At 44.6% G+C, this 16583-nt stretch overlaps 2 protein-coding genes across 2 annotated transcripts in view; one reads left to right on the top strand and one right to left on the bottom strand.

Annotated features, from left to right (window-relative positions):
• Positions 1 to 16583, top strand: part of Eipr1 (EARP complex and GARP complex interacting protein 1) — a 187866-nt gene that overhangs the window by 34511 nt on the left and 136772 nt on the right. The gene's annotated exons all lie outside the window — the stretch shown is intronic.
• Positions 1214 to 1574, bottom strand: LOC101602300 (eukaryotic translation initiation factor 1-like). The gene has a single exon (XM_045143244.1). It carries the CDS (start codon positions 1561 to 1563, stop codon positions 1222 to 1224), a length of 342 nt encoding a protein of 113 aa, XP_044999179.1. The 5' UTR covers positions 1564 to 1574; the 3' UTR covers positions 1214 to 1221.

Raw genomic sequence — 16583 nt, 5'->3', positions numbered from 1 at the left:
AAGGGGAGTTGGGCCCAAGATCCGTCTCTTTCATTGTCTGCTTTGTCATTTGGCCAGGTTGGCATGGGTACCAAATTGCATTACTTAGGAACCTTGTAGTCCTCAATGGACTGCATGGACACTTGCCCTGTTGTCAAGAGCCCACCCACCACAGGCCTTTGTGGGATGATCTCTTTCCTACCTTGGCCTCCTGCTGAGATGGCTAGTGACATTATCTTTACCCTTGAACTTTGTTCTACCTTTCACCTTCACTTTCACCCTACACCCTTTGCTCTTTAGTCCATTCTTCAGCCTTAACCCTTTCCCTTCATCCTGTCTCCTCTCACCCCTCATCTTTATCCTCACCTATCATTCTGTACCTTTCATCTGTGCTCTCTTTTTAGTGTGGCTGGGTCTGTGAGGGTCCTTCACTGTGCCTCCTCATCAGATCCCTAGTCCATGCTAGTCCTGAGACTTTATTTAGCTTTTCATGTGGTTGATTTTACCACTTCTTTGTGCACTTTGCCCCCTGCTCATGCCTTCCTCAGCTTGTGCACCATCCTCAAGTTAACCTCCTCCCGTAAGCGCCCTTTACCATGAGGCCAAGCTGAGGGTCCAGTCTCCATCGTCACTTCTTTACCTTGTGGACAGGCTGAGGGTCCAGTCACCATTGTCATTCCTTTACTGTGTGGACAGCTGAGGGTCCAGTCTGCATCGTCACTCCTTTACCGTGTGGACAGGCTGAGGGTCCAGTCTGCATCGTCACTCCTTTACCGTGTGGACAGGCTGAGGGTCCATTCTGCATCGTCACTCCTTTACCGTGTGGACAGCTGAGGGTCCAGTCTCCATCGTCACTTCTTTACCTTGTGGACAGGCTGAGGGTCCAGTCTCCATTGTCATTCCTTTACTGTGTGGACAGCTGAGGGTCCAGTCTCCATCGTCACTCCTTTACCAAGTGGACAGGCTGAGGGTCCAGTCTGCATCATCACTCCTTTACCGTGTGGACAGGCTGATGGTCCAGTCTGCATTGCGATTCTTTTCTTTTTACTTTAAAAAAAAATAATATATATATTTTTTGGCTCTTTTCAGTTTATTGCATGAAGTTACACTTGTCCAAGTTAAAAGTGGACCCCAAATGGTTACATTATACAAGCTGTGAGGTTTTTAAACTTGTGACAAGTGACAGAAGGGACATTCTACTCATTGCAAGGAAATCCTCATACTTCAAAGAGCCACAAGCACTTAAAACCCATGAACCTTCAGCTGATCGTCCTTAGCCAGTCCAATTTCTATTAGGAACTGGCATATGTTCTTGCGCTGGTCACCCTGTAGCTGAATCACTTCTCCATATTCTGGATGTTCAATTATAGTACCATTGCAGGCAAATTTCTTCTTGAACACCTTCACTAGTTTCTTTTTATCATAATCATCAGAGATCCCTTGGACAGTAGTCAGGGTCTTCCTGCCGTTCCTCTGTTGAATTCTTATATGGATATAATCCTCAGTGCCGACAGGAAGCAGGTCATCACCCTTACTTGCATCAGCAAAGGGGTCGAAAGAGTGGAGGTTCTGGATAGCGGACATACGATACGATTCCTTTGCCTCGGTGGAAACGGCCTGCGGAAGGTGGCTGTGGGAGAAGGCGGGCAGGGGTGATGGAGTGTCGGGAAGCGAGGGGGCTCGAGGGGGAGGCAGCTGAGTCCTCAGCGGCGGCTCACTGACTGGGACTTAAAAAATAATTTTTAAAAATTTATTTTTAAGCAGAGAGATATAGAAGAGAGTCAGAGAGAATGGGCACACCAGGGTCTCCAGCCATTGCACAGACTGAAGATGTATGTGCCACTTTGTGTACTTGGCTCTTTGTAGATACTGGGAATAGAACTCAGATCCTTAGCTTTGCTGGCAAGTGCCTTAACCACTGTCCATCTGTCCAGCCCTCTTTTAAAAAAATTTAATATTGTGGTAGTTTGAATATATGGCCCCCAATATATTCACTGTTTTATTAGTTTGTATTTTGCATCTGCAGCCACCTGGCTGGAGGTGGTGTCACTGGGAAGATCTTAAGGTGTGGTGGTGGGTTTGAGATTTCAATCTAAAGATATGCAAAGTGTGCCTAGCTAGAGTTCCTGAAGAGTGCTGTGCTGTGTGGCTTTTGCTTATGCTTTTCTCTCTCTGTGTGTTTTTTCTATGAAAGCAGGCCAGCTTCTTCGGCCATTATGGAAAGATTTCCCCTGGATCTATAAGCTTCAATAAATATCCCTTCCTCCATAACTTTGTCTGTTCTGGAAGTTCATCTCAGCGAACCTGAAGCTGTCTGCTACAAATATCTTTGCAAGTACAGAGCGATAAGAGAGACAGACGGAAAGAATGGGTGTGAGCTTCCAGCACTACAGACAAACTCTAGATACATGTGTCACTTTGTTTATCTGGCTTTATGTGGGTACTAGGGAGTTGAAACTGGATTGTTAGGCTTTGTAGGCAAGTATCTTAACCACTGAACCATTTCTCCAGCCCTCATTTCTCCTTTTGTTTTTTCTTTTTTTGAATTAGGGTCTCATTGTAGCCCAGGCTGTCCTAGAATTCACTATGTAGTCTCAGGTTGGCCATGAACTCACAGCAATCCTCCTACCTCAGCCTCCTGAGTGCTGGGTTTAAAGTCATGACCACCACGCCCAGCCTCATTCCTTTCTTTTAATTGTGGTTCCCTCAGTTTGTCTCTCCCATCTTGTTTCCTCTGCTAGAAGACCCTTGGTGAGGGACCAGATTCATAGTTCAGGCTCTGTGTGTACCAACCCAAGGATGGGCTACCACATAAGCACTTCTCACATCCTTCTGGGTCTTAATGTTGTGCCTTCTTGTTTGGGGTTCTAAATAACTGCCTGCTTAATCTATTCTTTTTCTACCTATCTCTACTTTTCACTCCTCACTTTTGAAAAGTTTACCAGCATCCTTCTTTTGGGATTCAGAGCAGTGCCCCCATTTTGGGACTGTGTTACCACAACACCCACTTCCAGTTTTTTTTTTTAAATTTATTGTATTTATTAGAGAGAGAAGGAAAGAGAGATGCAGTAGAGAGAGAGGGAATGGGCGCTCCAGGGCATTTAGCTATTGTAAACTAATTCCAGATGCATGCATTACCATGTACATGTGGCTTACGTGGGTACTAGGAAATCAAATTTGAATCCTTAGGCTTGGCAGTCAACTTGCCTTACCTGCTAAGCCATCTCTCCAGCCTACCACTTCCAGTTTTATATGCTATGTGGGAAGTTATCACAAAGATTGACTCCATCTAGCACATGCCTGTGTGCCTATTGTTCAGGGTCCTCACACTGTCCAATGTTAGGTGTTGGCTGGCTTAATGGGGTCTTCTTCTGGGTCTCAGGGTGTCAAGAGGGCTGTATTTCCATCTGGATTCTGAGTTTTGTAAGCACCCTTGTGGGCAAAGTTCAGTTCCTGTGTTTTGAGGCCTGGATGCCAGTTTTCTTGTGGGCTGGGGGTGGTGGGAGCTGCTCAAGTGGTTGTGGTTTGCAGCAGCAGCTGCCGCCGCCACTGCTGCCGCCGCTGCCTCATGATGACTCCTCCGTCTTGGCGGTCTGAATGCATGGGGTTATGAGGATGGCTCCCTTCCCTTTACCCTGAATTTCAAGTCAAGACTTTGCAGACAGTATTGCTTGTCTGTTCAGTGTTTTTTCTCATCTGTTACCCTTTCTTTAAAGAATTCATGTCTGAGTTCTCTTTTGTCCCCACTATAGGAAGAGCTGGAGGGTTTTAGTCTGCAGAGAGGGTTTTCTTCCAATGTGAGATGAAATGCTTAGCTCTTTCTCTCTCCAGCCAGCTGGGAGCTGCTTGATTTGGGCTTCACCCCAGCTCTTTGCCCTTGTAAGCCATGCATGGTGTCAATCTCATCTATTCCAATGATCTGTAATGACAGTCACCCTCATGGGCCAGGTGCCAGCTCTTCTGGTTCAGATGCCTTCAAAAAGCCTTGGAATTACAGAACTCAGGTTGCTGTACATCACTTAGTACAGACAACCGTTTTAGGGAGAACTAACAGATTTTCAAAATGGACACATGTTCTTTTTTGCATTTAGATTGCCTTACATCCATAATGCAATAAATTAAGTGGAATTCAGCCTGAAAGCACTACGACTGGGATTAAAACCTGTTGCTCATGTTGTCCCTTCATGCAAACCTTTCTGTGATAAGCAGAATGTTTTCTTATCCTCTCTTTTCAGTGGTGATGATCTTTTTGTTTTCTGAACTATGTGCTTGTATTTTTTGATTTTTTTATTGACAACTTCTATACATACAGAAAGTAAACCATGATAATTTCTTCCCCTTCCCCATTTTCCCCTTCACAACTCTACTCTCCATCACATCCCCTCCCTCTCTCTGTTAGTCTCTTTTATTTTGATATCATCATCTTTTTCTCCTAGAATGAGAGTCTTGTGAAGGTATTGCTAGGCACTGCAAGGTCATATATATGCAGGCGAATTTCTGTCTGGACAGTTCCATTGTAAGGAGTGGTACCCTTCCTTTGGCTCTTACATTCTTACCGCCACCTCTTCTGTAATGGATCCTGAGCCTTGGAGGGTGTGATAGAGATGCTTCAGTGCTGAGCATTCCTCTGTAACTTCTTCTCAGCACTTTGTTGTATTTTGGGTCATCCCAGTGACCATCACCATCTGAAAAGAGAAGCTTCTCTAACCAGAAGTGAGAGTAACAGTAATATATGAATATGAACATTAAGTGTAGTGTTTAAAGGGCAGTTTGGTGAACATAACATGTGCCTTTAGCCAGACAAGAGCAGGCTTTATACCCCTAAGGCTCATGACCTCCTCTGCCATAGGCTTTTGCTTAGGTTCTAGGTTTAGTACTAGGCATATATTCCTGCCCATAGAGTGGACGCTCAGAGAGCAGTTGGTTTCCTCCAGGGCAGACATGCGACTGTTGTACTTGTTTGATCATTTGGCCTGTCTGGCCAAATTTGAGGCTTCCAGTGTCCACTATTTTCAACGATAACTTCTGTCTCCCATACAGCTGCATGCAGTGCAGCTTTTCTAGCTTTCAGTTGGCTGGTCTACACGAGAAGGGTTGTGGCTCAGCCCCAGTTTGATTTCTCAGTGACCTTAGTACCCAGGCATGTGAAGTCTTCAGCAACAGGGTCTTGTCATCTGTTACTTGTAGGAAACCAAGGGCCTTGGCAATAGCCTGTAATATTTTGGAGGCAACAGGGACCTCCCTGGCCAACAACACTGGAAGGTATCCCATCCCTGGCACTGAAAATTTCCTAGTAGCAATCTATGGCTTCTGGATGTGCCATTATCCATAAAAGTAGACTTTCATATGTCTTATTCAGAATATCTTGAATTTTGATTGATCCTCCCCCAACTCTTCTCTTACTCAGTCTCTTCCCCTGGCCTCACTTAGGCCTTTTCCCTTCCTGTAATCTGTTCTTCTGCTTACATATATACAATACCATCCCCTAAAGGCCTTCCCTCTCCTCCCTCCCTTATAGCCTTTTTCTAGCTTATGGGCCTCTGCTACCAATTTTTGGTTGCAGCTCACAAGTCTAAACATTTGTAGCTAGGATTCACATATAAGAAAGAACATGATGTTTGGCTTTCTGGACCTGGGTTACCTTACTTAATATAATCCTTTCCAGACCCATCCATTTCCCTGCAGATTTCATTTTTCTTTACCACTAAATAGTACTCCATTGTATAAATGTACTATATCTTTATTATCCATTCATATATTGTGGAACATCTAGGCTGGTTCTATTTCCTAGCTATTGTGAATAGAGCAGCAATAAACATGGTTGTGCAAGTGTCTCTAAAGTAGTGAGGATAGCCCTTAGGATATATGCCTAGGAGTGCTATAGTTAGATCATATGGTAAATCTATTTTTAGCTGTCTCAAGAACCTCTACACTGATTCCACCAACAGTGTAGAAGGGTTCCTCTTTTTTCCACATCCTAGCCAACATTTGTTGTCATTTATTTTCTTTATGATAGCCATTCAGACAGGAGTGAGATGGAATCTCAAAGTAGTTTTAATTTGCATTTCCCTGATGGCTAAGGATATAGAACACTTTTTTAGATGTTTATATGCCATCTGTATTTTTTTCCTTTGAGAACTCTGTATTTGGTTCCATAGCCCATTTTTCTTTTTCTTTTTTTCTATTTTTTTAAATTTTTATCTTTTAATTTTTATTAATATTTTCCATGATTATAAAATATATCCCATGGTAATTCCCTCCCTCCCCACCCCCACACTTTCCCATTTGAAATTCCATTCTCCATCATATTACCTCTCCATTACAATCATTGTAATTACATATATACAATATCAACCTATTAAGTATCCTCCTCCCTTCCTTTCTCTACCCTTTATGTCTCCTTTTTAACTTACTAGCCTCTGCTACTAAGTATTTTCATTCTCACACAGAAGCCCAATCTCTGTAGCTAGGATCCACATATGAGAGAGAACATGTGGTATAGCCCATTTTTCATTGGGTTATTTGATTTCTTATTGTTTTGTTTTTTGAGTTCTTTGCATAGTCTCAATATTAATCCTCTGTCAGATGGATAACTGGTGAAAATTTTCTCCCATTCTGTAGGTTGTCTCTTTGCTATCTTCACAGTGTCCTTTGCTGTAGAAAAGCTTCATAATTTTATGAGATCCCATTGGTTGATTAGTGGTTTTCTTTCCTGAGCAACTGGAGTTATATTCAGAAGGTCATTGCCTATGCCAATATGTTGAAGGGGTTCTCGTACATTTTCCTGTAGCAATTTCAGAGTTTCAGGTCTGATATTAAGGTCTTTGATCCATTTAGACTTGATTATTATGCTTCATCCTTCTACATATAGATATCCAATTTTCACAGCACCACTTGTTGAAGAGGTTGTACCATGCTATTTTTATTACTATGGCTTTGTAATACAGCTTTAGATCATGTATGGTGATGCCCCCAGAGATATTTCTCTTGCTGAGGATATGTTTTGATATGCGAGGCCTTCTGCCTTTCCATATGAAATTGGAGATCAGTTTTTCTATCTCTGTGAAGAACACTGTAGGGATTTTAACTGTAATTGCATTAAATCTCTATATTGCCTTTGGTAGGATTACGATCTTCACAATGTTAATTCTGCCTATCCAGGAGCATGGGAGGTCTTTCCATTTCCTCAAGTCCTCTTCAGTTTCTTTTTTGAGTGTTTTTATGTTTTCGTCATTCCTTAGTTAACATTATTCCAAGGTATTTTATTTTTTTGTTGTTGTTGCTATTGAAATGGGACCATGTCCCTTATTTCTTTCTTTGTATCTTTATCATTTGCATATAGAAAGTCTACTGATTTTTGTGCATTGATTTTGTATCCTGCTACTTTGCTATAGGAGTTAATTACCTTCAGGAGTTTTGGGATAGAGTCTCTCAGGTCTCTTACATATACAATCATGTCATCAGCGAATAGAGCTAACTTAACTTCTTCCTTTCCAAATTGTATCCCTTTTATTTCCTTCTCCTGTCTTATTGCTTAAGCTAGGACTTCCAGTACTATATTGAAACACAGAGGTGAGAGTGGACAACCCTGTCTTGTTCCTGATCGTAATGGGAATTCCTCCAGTCTCTCTCCATTAAGTATTATTTGGGCCTTAGGAGCTTTGTATATTGCCTTTATTATGTTAAGATATGAACCAACCATGCCAATTTTCTCCAATCTTTTGATCATGAAGTGATATTGTATCTTGTCAAAGGCCTTTTCTGCATCTATCGAAATGATCACGTGGTTTTTGTGTTTAACCTTGTTTATGTGGTGTATTACATTTACAGATTTCCGGATGTTGAACCACCCCTGTATTCCTGGGATGAATCCCACTTGGTCAAGGTGGATAATGTTTTTGATGTCTTGTTTGATTCAGTTTGCAGGATTTTGGTCAGGATCTTTGCATCTACGTTCATCAGGGAAATAGGCCAGTAGTTTTCTTTTCTTGTGGCTTCTCTGCCTGGTTTTGGAATTAGGGTGATACTAGTTTCATAAAAAGAGCTGGGTAACTTACCCTGTTCTCCAGTTGTGTGACACAGTTTGAGGAAGATTGGTTTGAGTTCTTCCATGAAGGTTTGATAGAATTCAGCTGAGAAGCCATCTAGTCCTGGACTCTTCTTTTGAGGGAGGTTTTTATTACTTTTTCAATCTCAATGAGTGTAATAGGTTTGTTTAGGAGATTAATCTGCTCTGAGTTTAGCTTTGATAGATGGTATGTGTCAAGGAATTTATCCATCTCCTCCACATTATCCAGTTTTGTGGAGTAGAGGTTTTTGAAATAAGTCCTGATGATTCTCTCAATTTCACTTATGTCTGGTGTGATCTCTCTTTTTCATTTTGAATTTTGTTAATTTGAAGCATCTCTTTTTTTTTGCTTGACCAAATTGGCCAGGGGTTTGCCAATCTTGTGCTGTAAGTAGGTTAGACCATGAGTTGCTTGGACAGATATTGGTCATTTTTCCTCCAGTCACCCATGTAGCACCTTCTGGCACTAGATGCATTGACTGTCTGGGGACTGACTCTCTTCCATCTTCCAGACATGCCATTCCATTTTATGTGTCAACCACATAAGGTGTCTTCAGCAGTAGGGTCTTATCACTAACCTTTGGTAGGTCACCAAGTACTCTGACAAAATCTGTCTTTGTTTTAGGAAACCTTGTAGGTCATTCTGATCAAAAGCTCATTGTGGATTATAGCCACATTCTGCTACTGGGGGTTACAGGTCGGTGCCCACTAAGAAAAGGAAGAAAAAGATAACTAATATAAAAGAGTTAGAGAGAAGAAAGAACGGGGGGGGGGGTGAAGAGAGGGAGAAGCTGTAGGAGATTAAGGTCAGTGTTCGCCATACCCTCTGTAGTGTCTTTTGGATCAGGTGCTCCCTCTAAGGGCCTGGTGAAGGTTCATCCATTTGGGATGTAGAATTTTATGGCACCATTGCCGTTTGGGTCTAGATTTGTGTTTCCAACCCCTTCCCTTGACTTCCCCTCCCTTCCCACCCATCCTGTTGTCTAGTCCATGGGATGCTTGCTGGGTATGTAAGGCATCTTGGGTAGATTCAGGTTAGGTGCTGTAGATGAGTGAGACTCTGGCGATTTTCTTTCTGTGACTGGGTAAGTTCACTGAGAATGATCTGTTCCAGGTTCAACCATTTTTCCTCAAATTTCTTTGTGTCATTTTTTCTTACTGGTGTATAGAATTCCATTGTGTAGATATACCACATCTTAGTTATCCATTCTTGTAGTAATGGACATCTGGGTTGATTCCAGCTCTTAGATATTACGAAATGAGCCGCTACAAACATGGTTGAGCAAATCTCTCTGGCCTGTGGTTTGAAGGTTTTAGGGTAGATGCTCAGTAAGGGAATGACTGGGTCTGTTGGTATCTCTATAGTCAGCTCTTTCAGGAGTCTCCATGTTGCTTTCCACAGTGGTTGTACCATCTTACATTCCCACCAACAGTGGATGAGTGTTCCTACTTCTCCACGTCCTCACGAGCATTTATTTTCATTTGATTTTTTTGATGTTTGCTATCCTTATTGGGGTAAGGTGGATTCTCATAGTTGTTTTAATTTGCATTTCTCTGATGATTAGGGATGATGAATATTTTCTTCAGTGTGTGTTTGCCATTTGTATTTCTTCCTCTGTGAACTGCCTGTTCAGCTCTTTGCCCCATTTTGTGAGTGGGGTGTTTGACTTTTTACTGTTTAGATTTTTGAGTTCTTTGTAGATTTCAGAGATTAGGCCTCTGTCGGATGGATAACCAGCAAATATTTTCTCCCATTCTGTGGGTAATCTATTGGCTTTGCTTATTGTATGCTTGTCTGTAAAGAAACTCTTCAGCTTCATGTGGTCCCATTGGTTGAGTGACTGTTTAAGATCGTGAGCTACTGGGGTTTTGTTCAGGAAGTCTTCTTCCATTCCTATATCATGGAAAGTACTTCCTATATTTTCTTCCAGTAGTAGTCGAGTTTCTGGTCTTATTTTGAGATTTTTGATGCAGTTGTACTTGAGTTTAGCATATGGCGAAATGTTTGGATCAAGTTTGAGAAAACCTCTCTTCTTGGTCTTTGCTCTCCCACTTGGGAGGGATGGGAAAAGCACTATTTCCCCTTGTACGGTTGAAATATGTGTTACAAGCAAAAATCATGCCAATAGATCTGCTTCACACATAGAAAATGGCAGGAAAAATCGGTAGAAAATTTGCAATGGGTTAACATAACCTGAAATCAGATATCAAACTGTGACCCATCTCTCTCCACTCAAATATCCATGTTTATTCATGTAAGGAGTGAGTGACACATGCACATTATGTCAGTCATTGAATGGGTTTGTATACTGTGCTTGCTTGTTTAGCTCTTGCCTGTGAAGACTGTGAAAAGGTGTTCTTGAACTTGGGGTGGTCATGTGGAATTTGTATATACAATAAATTCTTGAAACATTTTCTGTGTAGATGATGAAGATTTACAAGTAAGCCTTTCATTTTGTACTGATGATTTGATGTGTACCTGAAGGCCATGTTATTGCCACCTGGAAAAAGCCCAGTCATCAAGGAATTGACACAGATGTTGTGTACTTCATATAGTAATTGCTGCCTTTTGGCTGCCAGGCACTTACAAGCACCTCCTCCTCAGTTTGTCTGAATGTTTCCTGGCAGGTCTTGAACTGAGGGATTTTTCTTCCCACATTGTTCACTGTCCTCCTACAAGGTTTTATTTCATAAGGTTCGTGGGAGAACAAAAACACAAGAACCAGATAAACGTTAGTAGTTGAACTTGAACAGCATGACTTCACTACTTTAATATATCTTGAATTTTTAGAGTACTATACATGAGTGTTCCTACTATCCCTGGGAGTAGATGTGTGCTATATAAGCTTACACTGTCCGCATGTGTGTGATATGTGTGGTGTGTGAGCTTACACTGTCCTTGTGTGTGTGCCGTGTGTGGCGTGTGAGCGTACACTGTCCCCGTGTGTGTGATATGTGTGGTGTGTGAGATTACACTGTCCCCGTGTGTGTGCCGTGTGTGGTGTGTGAGATTACACTGTCCCCGTGTGTGTGCCGTGTGTGGTGTGTGAGCTTACACTGTCCTTGTGTGTGTGCCGTGTGTGGTGTGTGAGCGTACACTGTCCCTGTGTGTGTGATATGTGTGGTGTGTGAGCTTACACTGTCCTTGTGTGTGTGCCGTGTGTGGTGTGTGAGCGTACACTGTCCGCATGTGTGTGATATGTGTGGTGTGTGAGCTTACACTGTCCCTGTGTGTGTGCCGTGTGTGGTGTGTGAGCGCACACTGTCCCCGTGTGTGTGCCGTGTGAGATTACACTATCCCCGTGTGTGTGCCGTGTGTGGTGTGTGAGCTTACACTGTCCCCGTGTGTGTGCCGTGTGTGGCGTGTGAGATTACACTGACCCCGTGTGTGTGCCGTGTGTGGCGTGTGAGATTACACTGTCCCCGTGTGTGTGCCGTGTGTGGCGTGTGAGCGCACACTGTCCCCGTGTGTGTGCCGTGTTTGGTGTGTGAGCACACACTGTCCCCGTGTGTTTGCCGTGTTTGGTGTGTGAGCACACACTGTCCCCGTGTGTTTGCCGTGTGTGGTGTGTGAGCGCACACTGTCCCCGTGTGTGTGCCGTGTGTGGCGTGTGAGCGTACACTGTCCCCGTGTGTTTGCCGTGTTTGGTGTGTGAGCACACACTGTCCCCGTGTGTTTGCCGTGTGTGGCGTGTGAGCGTACACTGTCCCCGTGTGTTTGCCGTGTGTGGTGTGTGAGCGCACACTGTCCCCGTGTGTGTGCCGTGTGTGGCGTGTGAGCGTACACTGTCCCTGTGTGTTTGCCGTGTGTGGTGTGTGAGCTTACACTGTCCCCGTGTGTGTGCCGTGTGTGGCGTGTGAGCGTACACTGTCCCTGTGTGTTTGCCGTGTGTGGTGTGTGAGTTTACACTGTCCCCATTTGTGTGCCATGTGTGGCGTGTGAGCGTACACTGTCCCCGTGTGTGTGATATGTGTGGTGTGTGAGCTTACACTGTCCCCGTATGTGTGCCGTGTGTGGCGTGTGAGCTCATACTGTCTTGTGTGTGTGCCGTGTGTGGCGTGTGAGCTCATACTGTCTTTTGTGTGTGCCGTGTGTGGTGTGTGAGCTTACACTGTCCCGTGTGTGTGCCGTGTGTGGTGTGTGAGCTTACACTGTCCCATGTGTGTGCCTTGTGTGGTGTATGAGCTTACACTATCCCCCTGTGTCTGTGTGTGGTGTGTGAGCTTCCATTGTCCTGTGTGTGTGCCGTGTGTGGTGTGTGAGCTTATGCTGTCTTTGTGTGTGTCATGTGTGATATGTATGCTCATACTGTCCTGTTTGTGTTGTGTGAGTGTGATGTGTGCTTACAATGTCCTGATGTGTTACCTGTGCATGAGATATGTGTTCACACTGTCCTACTTTCATGTTATATAAGCATATTTTGTGTTCTGCTTCTGCTGACCCTCTCCTTTCTGACATCCATGTGGATGTGGTCTCATGGTCAGCAGAGGGCACCAGCAGCCTGACTCTTTGTCCTCCTTGCCTCTGGCCCATCACAGGGTCCCTTGTTACTTGTTGAGGTAGCCTAATCCTTACCGATACACTAAACAGTTAGGTGTCATTCTAAAGCCTCTCCCCTTTTTCTTGTCATTTCTTTGGGTTCTCTCTTCAACTCTAGGCCTTGCTGTAAGACACATTTGCCATGTTGAACTTACTCCTGTCACCTTAGCATAGCTGTCGGAGTCTACATCACAGGAACCTGAACTAGGGTCCTTGGGTTTCTACAGAGAACTCCTTCTTGACTCCTAAATCACAGTGACTCACAGAGAGGACCTTAGAGCCAGGGGGACTAGTGGTACCTGAGATGGAAAGGGCATAGTGGGCCAACCTTCCAGTTTAGGAGACTGGGTGGCACCAGGTGGTCAGAGAGTTGTACCTGTGGTCATCAGGCAGTAGTGGCCAGTTCCCCACCAGCAGGGGTTCTTAGAGGGGATATTTAGCCCTGGAGTTCTGACTTTGAGAAGTTATAGCCATAGGAACCCTTGGTCAGCTATGGCTCTGAGCCTGCCTTCCCCTGGCTCCATGCCACTGTTCCTCCCTCATGTCCACACCAGGCCCACCTGCTTTGCCCTCAAGTGTGTCCTGTTTGTCTTGTCTGTCTATAAGACACTAGTAGATGGAGATGCAGAGCAAGACAGTACCCAGACACATATGGGTTGGGTCAAGGTGGAAGATAAGTAGAGGGTACTCAAGTGGCAGGTGTGGTGGCAAGTCTGGAAATGAGCTGGACAGTGCAAGGGCTGTTACCAGTGCTGTGCTGTGTGAGGGTTGTGCTGAGTGAGGAGCCCACAGCCATGCCTGGCACACTTGAGCAGGTCTTTTGTCTGTGCACATGACGGATGGATGTGCATGTGCTTTTCATTTCTCTCTCTCTTTGTCTCTGTGTGTATATGTGTGTGTGTACATGTGTTCATGGATATACCTTAGATACAGGCAGTAAAATTTATAAGAAATGTGGTGGGGCTTACCTGTAACCCCAATAGTTGGAAGGTGGCACAGAGGAGTTCAGGGTTATTCACAGTGCATATCAAATTCTCAGCCAGCCTGGGCAACATGAGACCCTGTCTCAAACAAAAAGAAAAAGCTGTACAGGTGAGGTTGGCTCCTTCAAGCCATGCTGAAATGCTCGTCTTGTTGGGTTTAAGATATTGTGGACTTTTCTTAGGAACAAGGGTGGTGAGATGTACTGAATAAACCAGTAGGAGGAAACAAGAAAAAATGACACAGAACAGCTGAATTAATCTTAATCTGAACCCTAAGGGAAGACACTGTTCTTGAAGTGAGTAGACACACGCAGCCTGAAACAGGTTTCCTGACCTTTCTTTCTCTGGCTTCTCATTACACACCAGACACACAAACAGATGCCTGTGCCTCACAAAGGGATTTTGCAGGTTCAAATGATCTGTTGTCACTGTGCAGTGGAAACTTAAAAAGGGAGTTGAGTATAAACAGTGGCTCAATTACTTCCCCAGACCTTCCCTCACTTCTTCAGCTAGTCACTGGGCATCAGGGCAGCCAAGCTTGGGAAAACCTGGCCTCTGGAAGGGGCACAGGGAAGAAAGGGCATTTGGAGAACTGGCTGCTGCTTATCCATGTTGCGTGCTTGCTGTCTGACCTTGAGCCAGTCAGGCACCATGTGGGGTAGCCTGTGCAGCTTTGCCACAACTTCACAAATATTGTATCTAAAAAGAGCAGTGAGGGGCTAGAAAAATGGCTTAGTGGTTAAGTGCTTGCCTGTGAAGCCTAAGGATCCTGGTCCGAGGCTCAAGGCTTCCAGGACCCATGTAAGCCAGATGCACAAGGGGGTGCATGCATCTGGAGTTCGTTTGCAGTGGCTGGAGGCCCTGCCGTGCTCATTCTCTCTCTGCCTCTTTCTCTCTTGCTCACTCTCAAATAAATAAATACAAATAAAAGTAAGTTTAAAAAAATAAATAAAATGAGCAGTGAGGACAGCATTACATGGGCTTTCAGCTATGTCTGCTGAGACAATCCTTGGGCATTCATTCTGACAAGGAGCTGTAGGCGTCCTTGGTACATGGCACACCTGATGAGTGTGTCTGTGTTAGGAGCACTTAGGGGTATGTTGGAGAGCACAGGCATGTGTGTACCCAGCCTACAGCAGCATTGCCACATGCCAAGTCCCTCTTACACCTACTTATATAGCCTTTCTGAAACGTTGGCAGGAGCTTCAAATATAAGCACAGAGCCCTTGGGGGCTGCTGGCTGGTGGGGGTAGCTCGAGCCACAGGGTAAATACTGCATGTCTTTCTGTAGTGTCAATTTTATTTGATTTTAAGCAACGAAAGCATTATTTATAGCCTCAAATGAATGTAGTTATGTCACCACGCAGAGTGCAGGATTTGCAGAGATCTCATGAATAAAACATGAGACTACCAAGGGTCCCTTCAGATAATGCTGCGCTCAGATCTGTTAGGCAAACACTTAACAGTTTGTAAAGGACCTTGCCTTGTCAGGACACACTTTCTCTTTGCTTCCTTCTGATGAGCTCCTGAGGACAGGGATGGCAGCTCTGCTCTTGATGATGGGGAGTTGTGAGGTCATGTGCGGAGCTGCAAATGTGAACTGGAAGATTTGTGGTGACAGGGCCCTCTCCTAGGCTGTTTAGGAACCAGTGTGACTACCCTTGCTTTCCTCTGCAAATTAAGGGAGCTAGAGATGACAGAAGGGTGGTCCTCTCACAGGGCCCTTCTCTTTGTGTAGGCTTCTCTCTGTGGTGGGAGAATCCTCCTGTAGACTCACCTCTGACCCTTGTGTGGAAATCAGACACAGTTATAGGGAGGTAACCCCAGGACTCAGGTGGGGGCTGTATATGACTCAGGGTGTCAGCTGGGGTGTTCTGTATACCTTTGTCCTTGCAGTGAACCTGGAGTAGTGGTCTCCTTATCTGTCAGTTTCCACTTCTGGTCCAGGTTTGAGTGTTTTTTTCTTAAACATTGGCGGTGTTGAAATGTTGCTAGATGAGACTGCTTATGGTAGACAAAGAAATTCTGATGTGTCAGCTGTATCTGCATGGGGACTAGGACTCTGAATTCCTGAGGACCATTCCTGAGCTACCTTAAAGATGATGGTGTTTGGGCTGAAAAGAGGGTTTAGCAGTCAAGGTGATTGCTGGCAAAGCCAAAGGACCCAGGTTCAGTTCCCTAGTACCCACATAAAGCCTAATGCACAAGGTGGTCCATGTATCTGGAGTTTGTTTGCAATGGCTAGAGGCCTTGGCATGCTTATTCTCTCTCTCTCTGCCTCTCTCAAATAAAACAATTAATTAATTAATTTATTTATTTATTTAAGAAAAAGCGATAGCTCTTGTGATTGTTGCTGTTGCTGCTCTTAAGAGTTGCTGCTTCTCATGGGAAGCTCAAGGATCTTAAACTTTGAGCCTTTGCAGCCTGATGAGGGCCGGGACCTGCCATCTGAGGGTGCTGGAGCTGGCACAGGAGCAGGTGGCTGGCAAGTCTTCTCTGCTGCCCATGCATTCTCCATGGATTTATGCCACATGTGACCAGGGGCTAGGGCTTTGCAGTCACAAGCTGTTATGGTGGAACACCCTCATCTACCAGTCAGAAATGCTGTAATGGAGGCCATTCACATCTGGGAAGTGCAAGAGGAGCTAGCTTTTGCAGCCAGGAGCAGTGTATTGCTTATCTTGTTACTGTGAGCAAATACCCAACAAAAGCAACTTGAAGGAGGATTTATTTTGACTCATGTATTGAGAGGGCAGCAGTCTATCGTGACAGGGAAGTCATGACACTGGTAGTGGCTCCTGTCCGTGGCAGTAGGAGCCAAAGGCTGCTGGCTCACATCTTGGTGAGTCAGGCAGCAGAGAACTTGGGCTGGAAGTGGTCCTGGGCTTGCACTGGAGCCAGGCTAAAACCCTCAGAGCCTATACATATGGCCATACATCTGTCAGCTAAGCCCCATGTACAGAGGTTCCACATCCTCCCAAAACCACATTACCAGCCAGGGACCAAGTGTTCA

The sequence above is a fragment of the Jaculus jaculus genome, chromosome 2 (genome assembly GCF_020740685.1).
Source record: "Jaculus jaculus isolate mJacJac1 chromosome 2, mJacJac1.mat.Y.cur, whole genome shotgun sequence".
In the NCBI taxonomy this organism is placed as follows: Eukaryota; Metazoa; Chordata; class Mammalia; order Rodentia; family Dipodidae; genus Jaculus; species Jaculus jaculus.
Note: the sequence above shows the minus strand (reverse complement) of the source record. Positions and strands in the feature narration are given on the sequence as shown.

Bases quoted from the DNA above. Each gene is read 5' to 3' on its own strand.
- LOC101602300 (XM_045143244.1), bottom strand. From the start codon at position 1,563: ATGTCCGCTATCCAGAACCTCCACTCTTTCGACCCCTTTGCTGATGCA.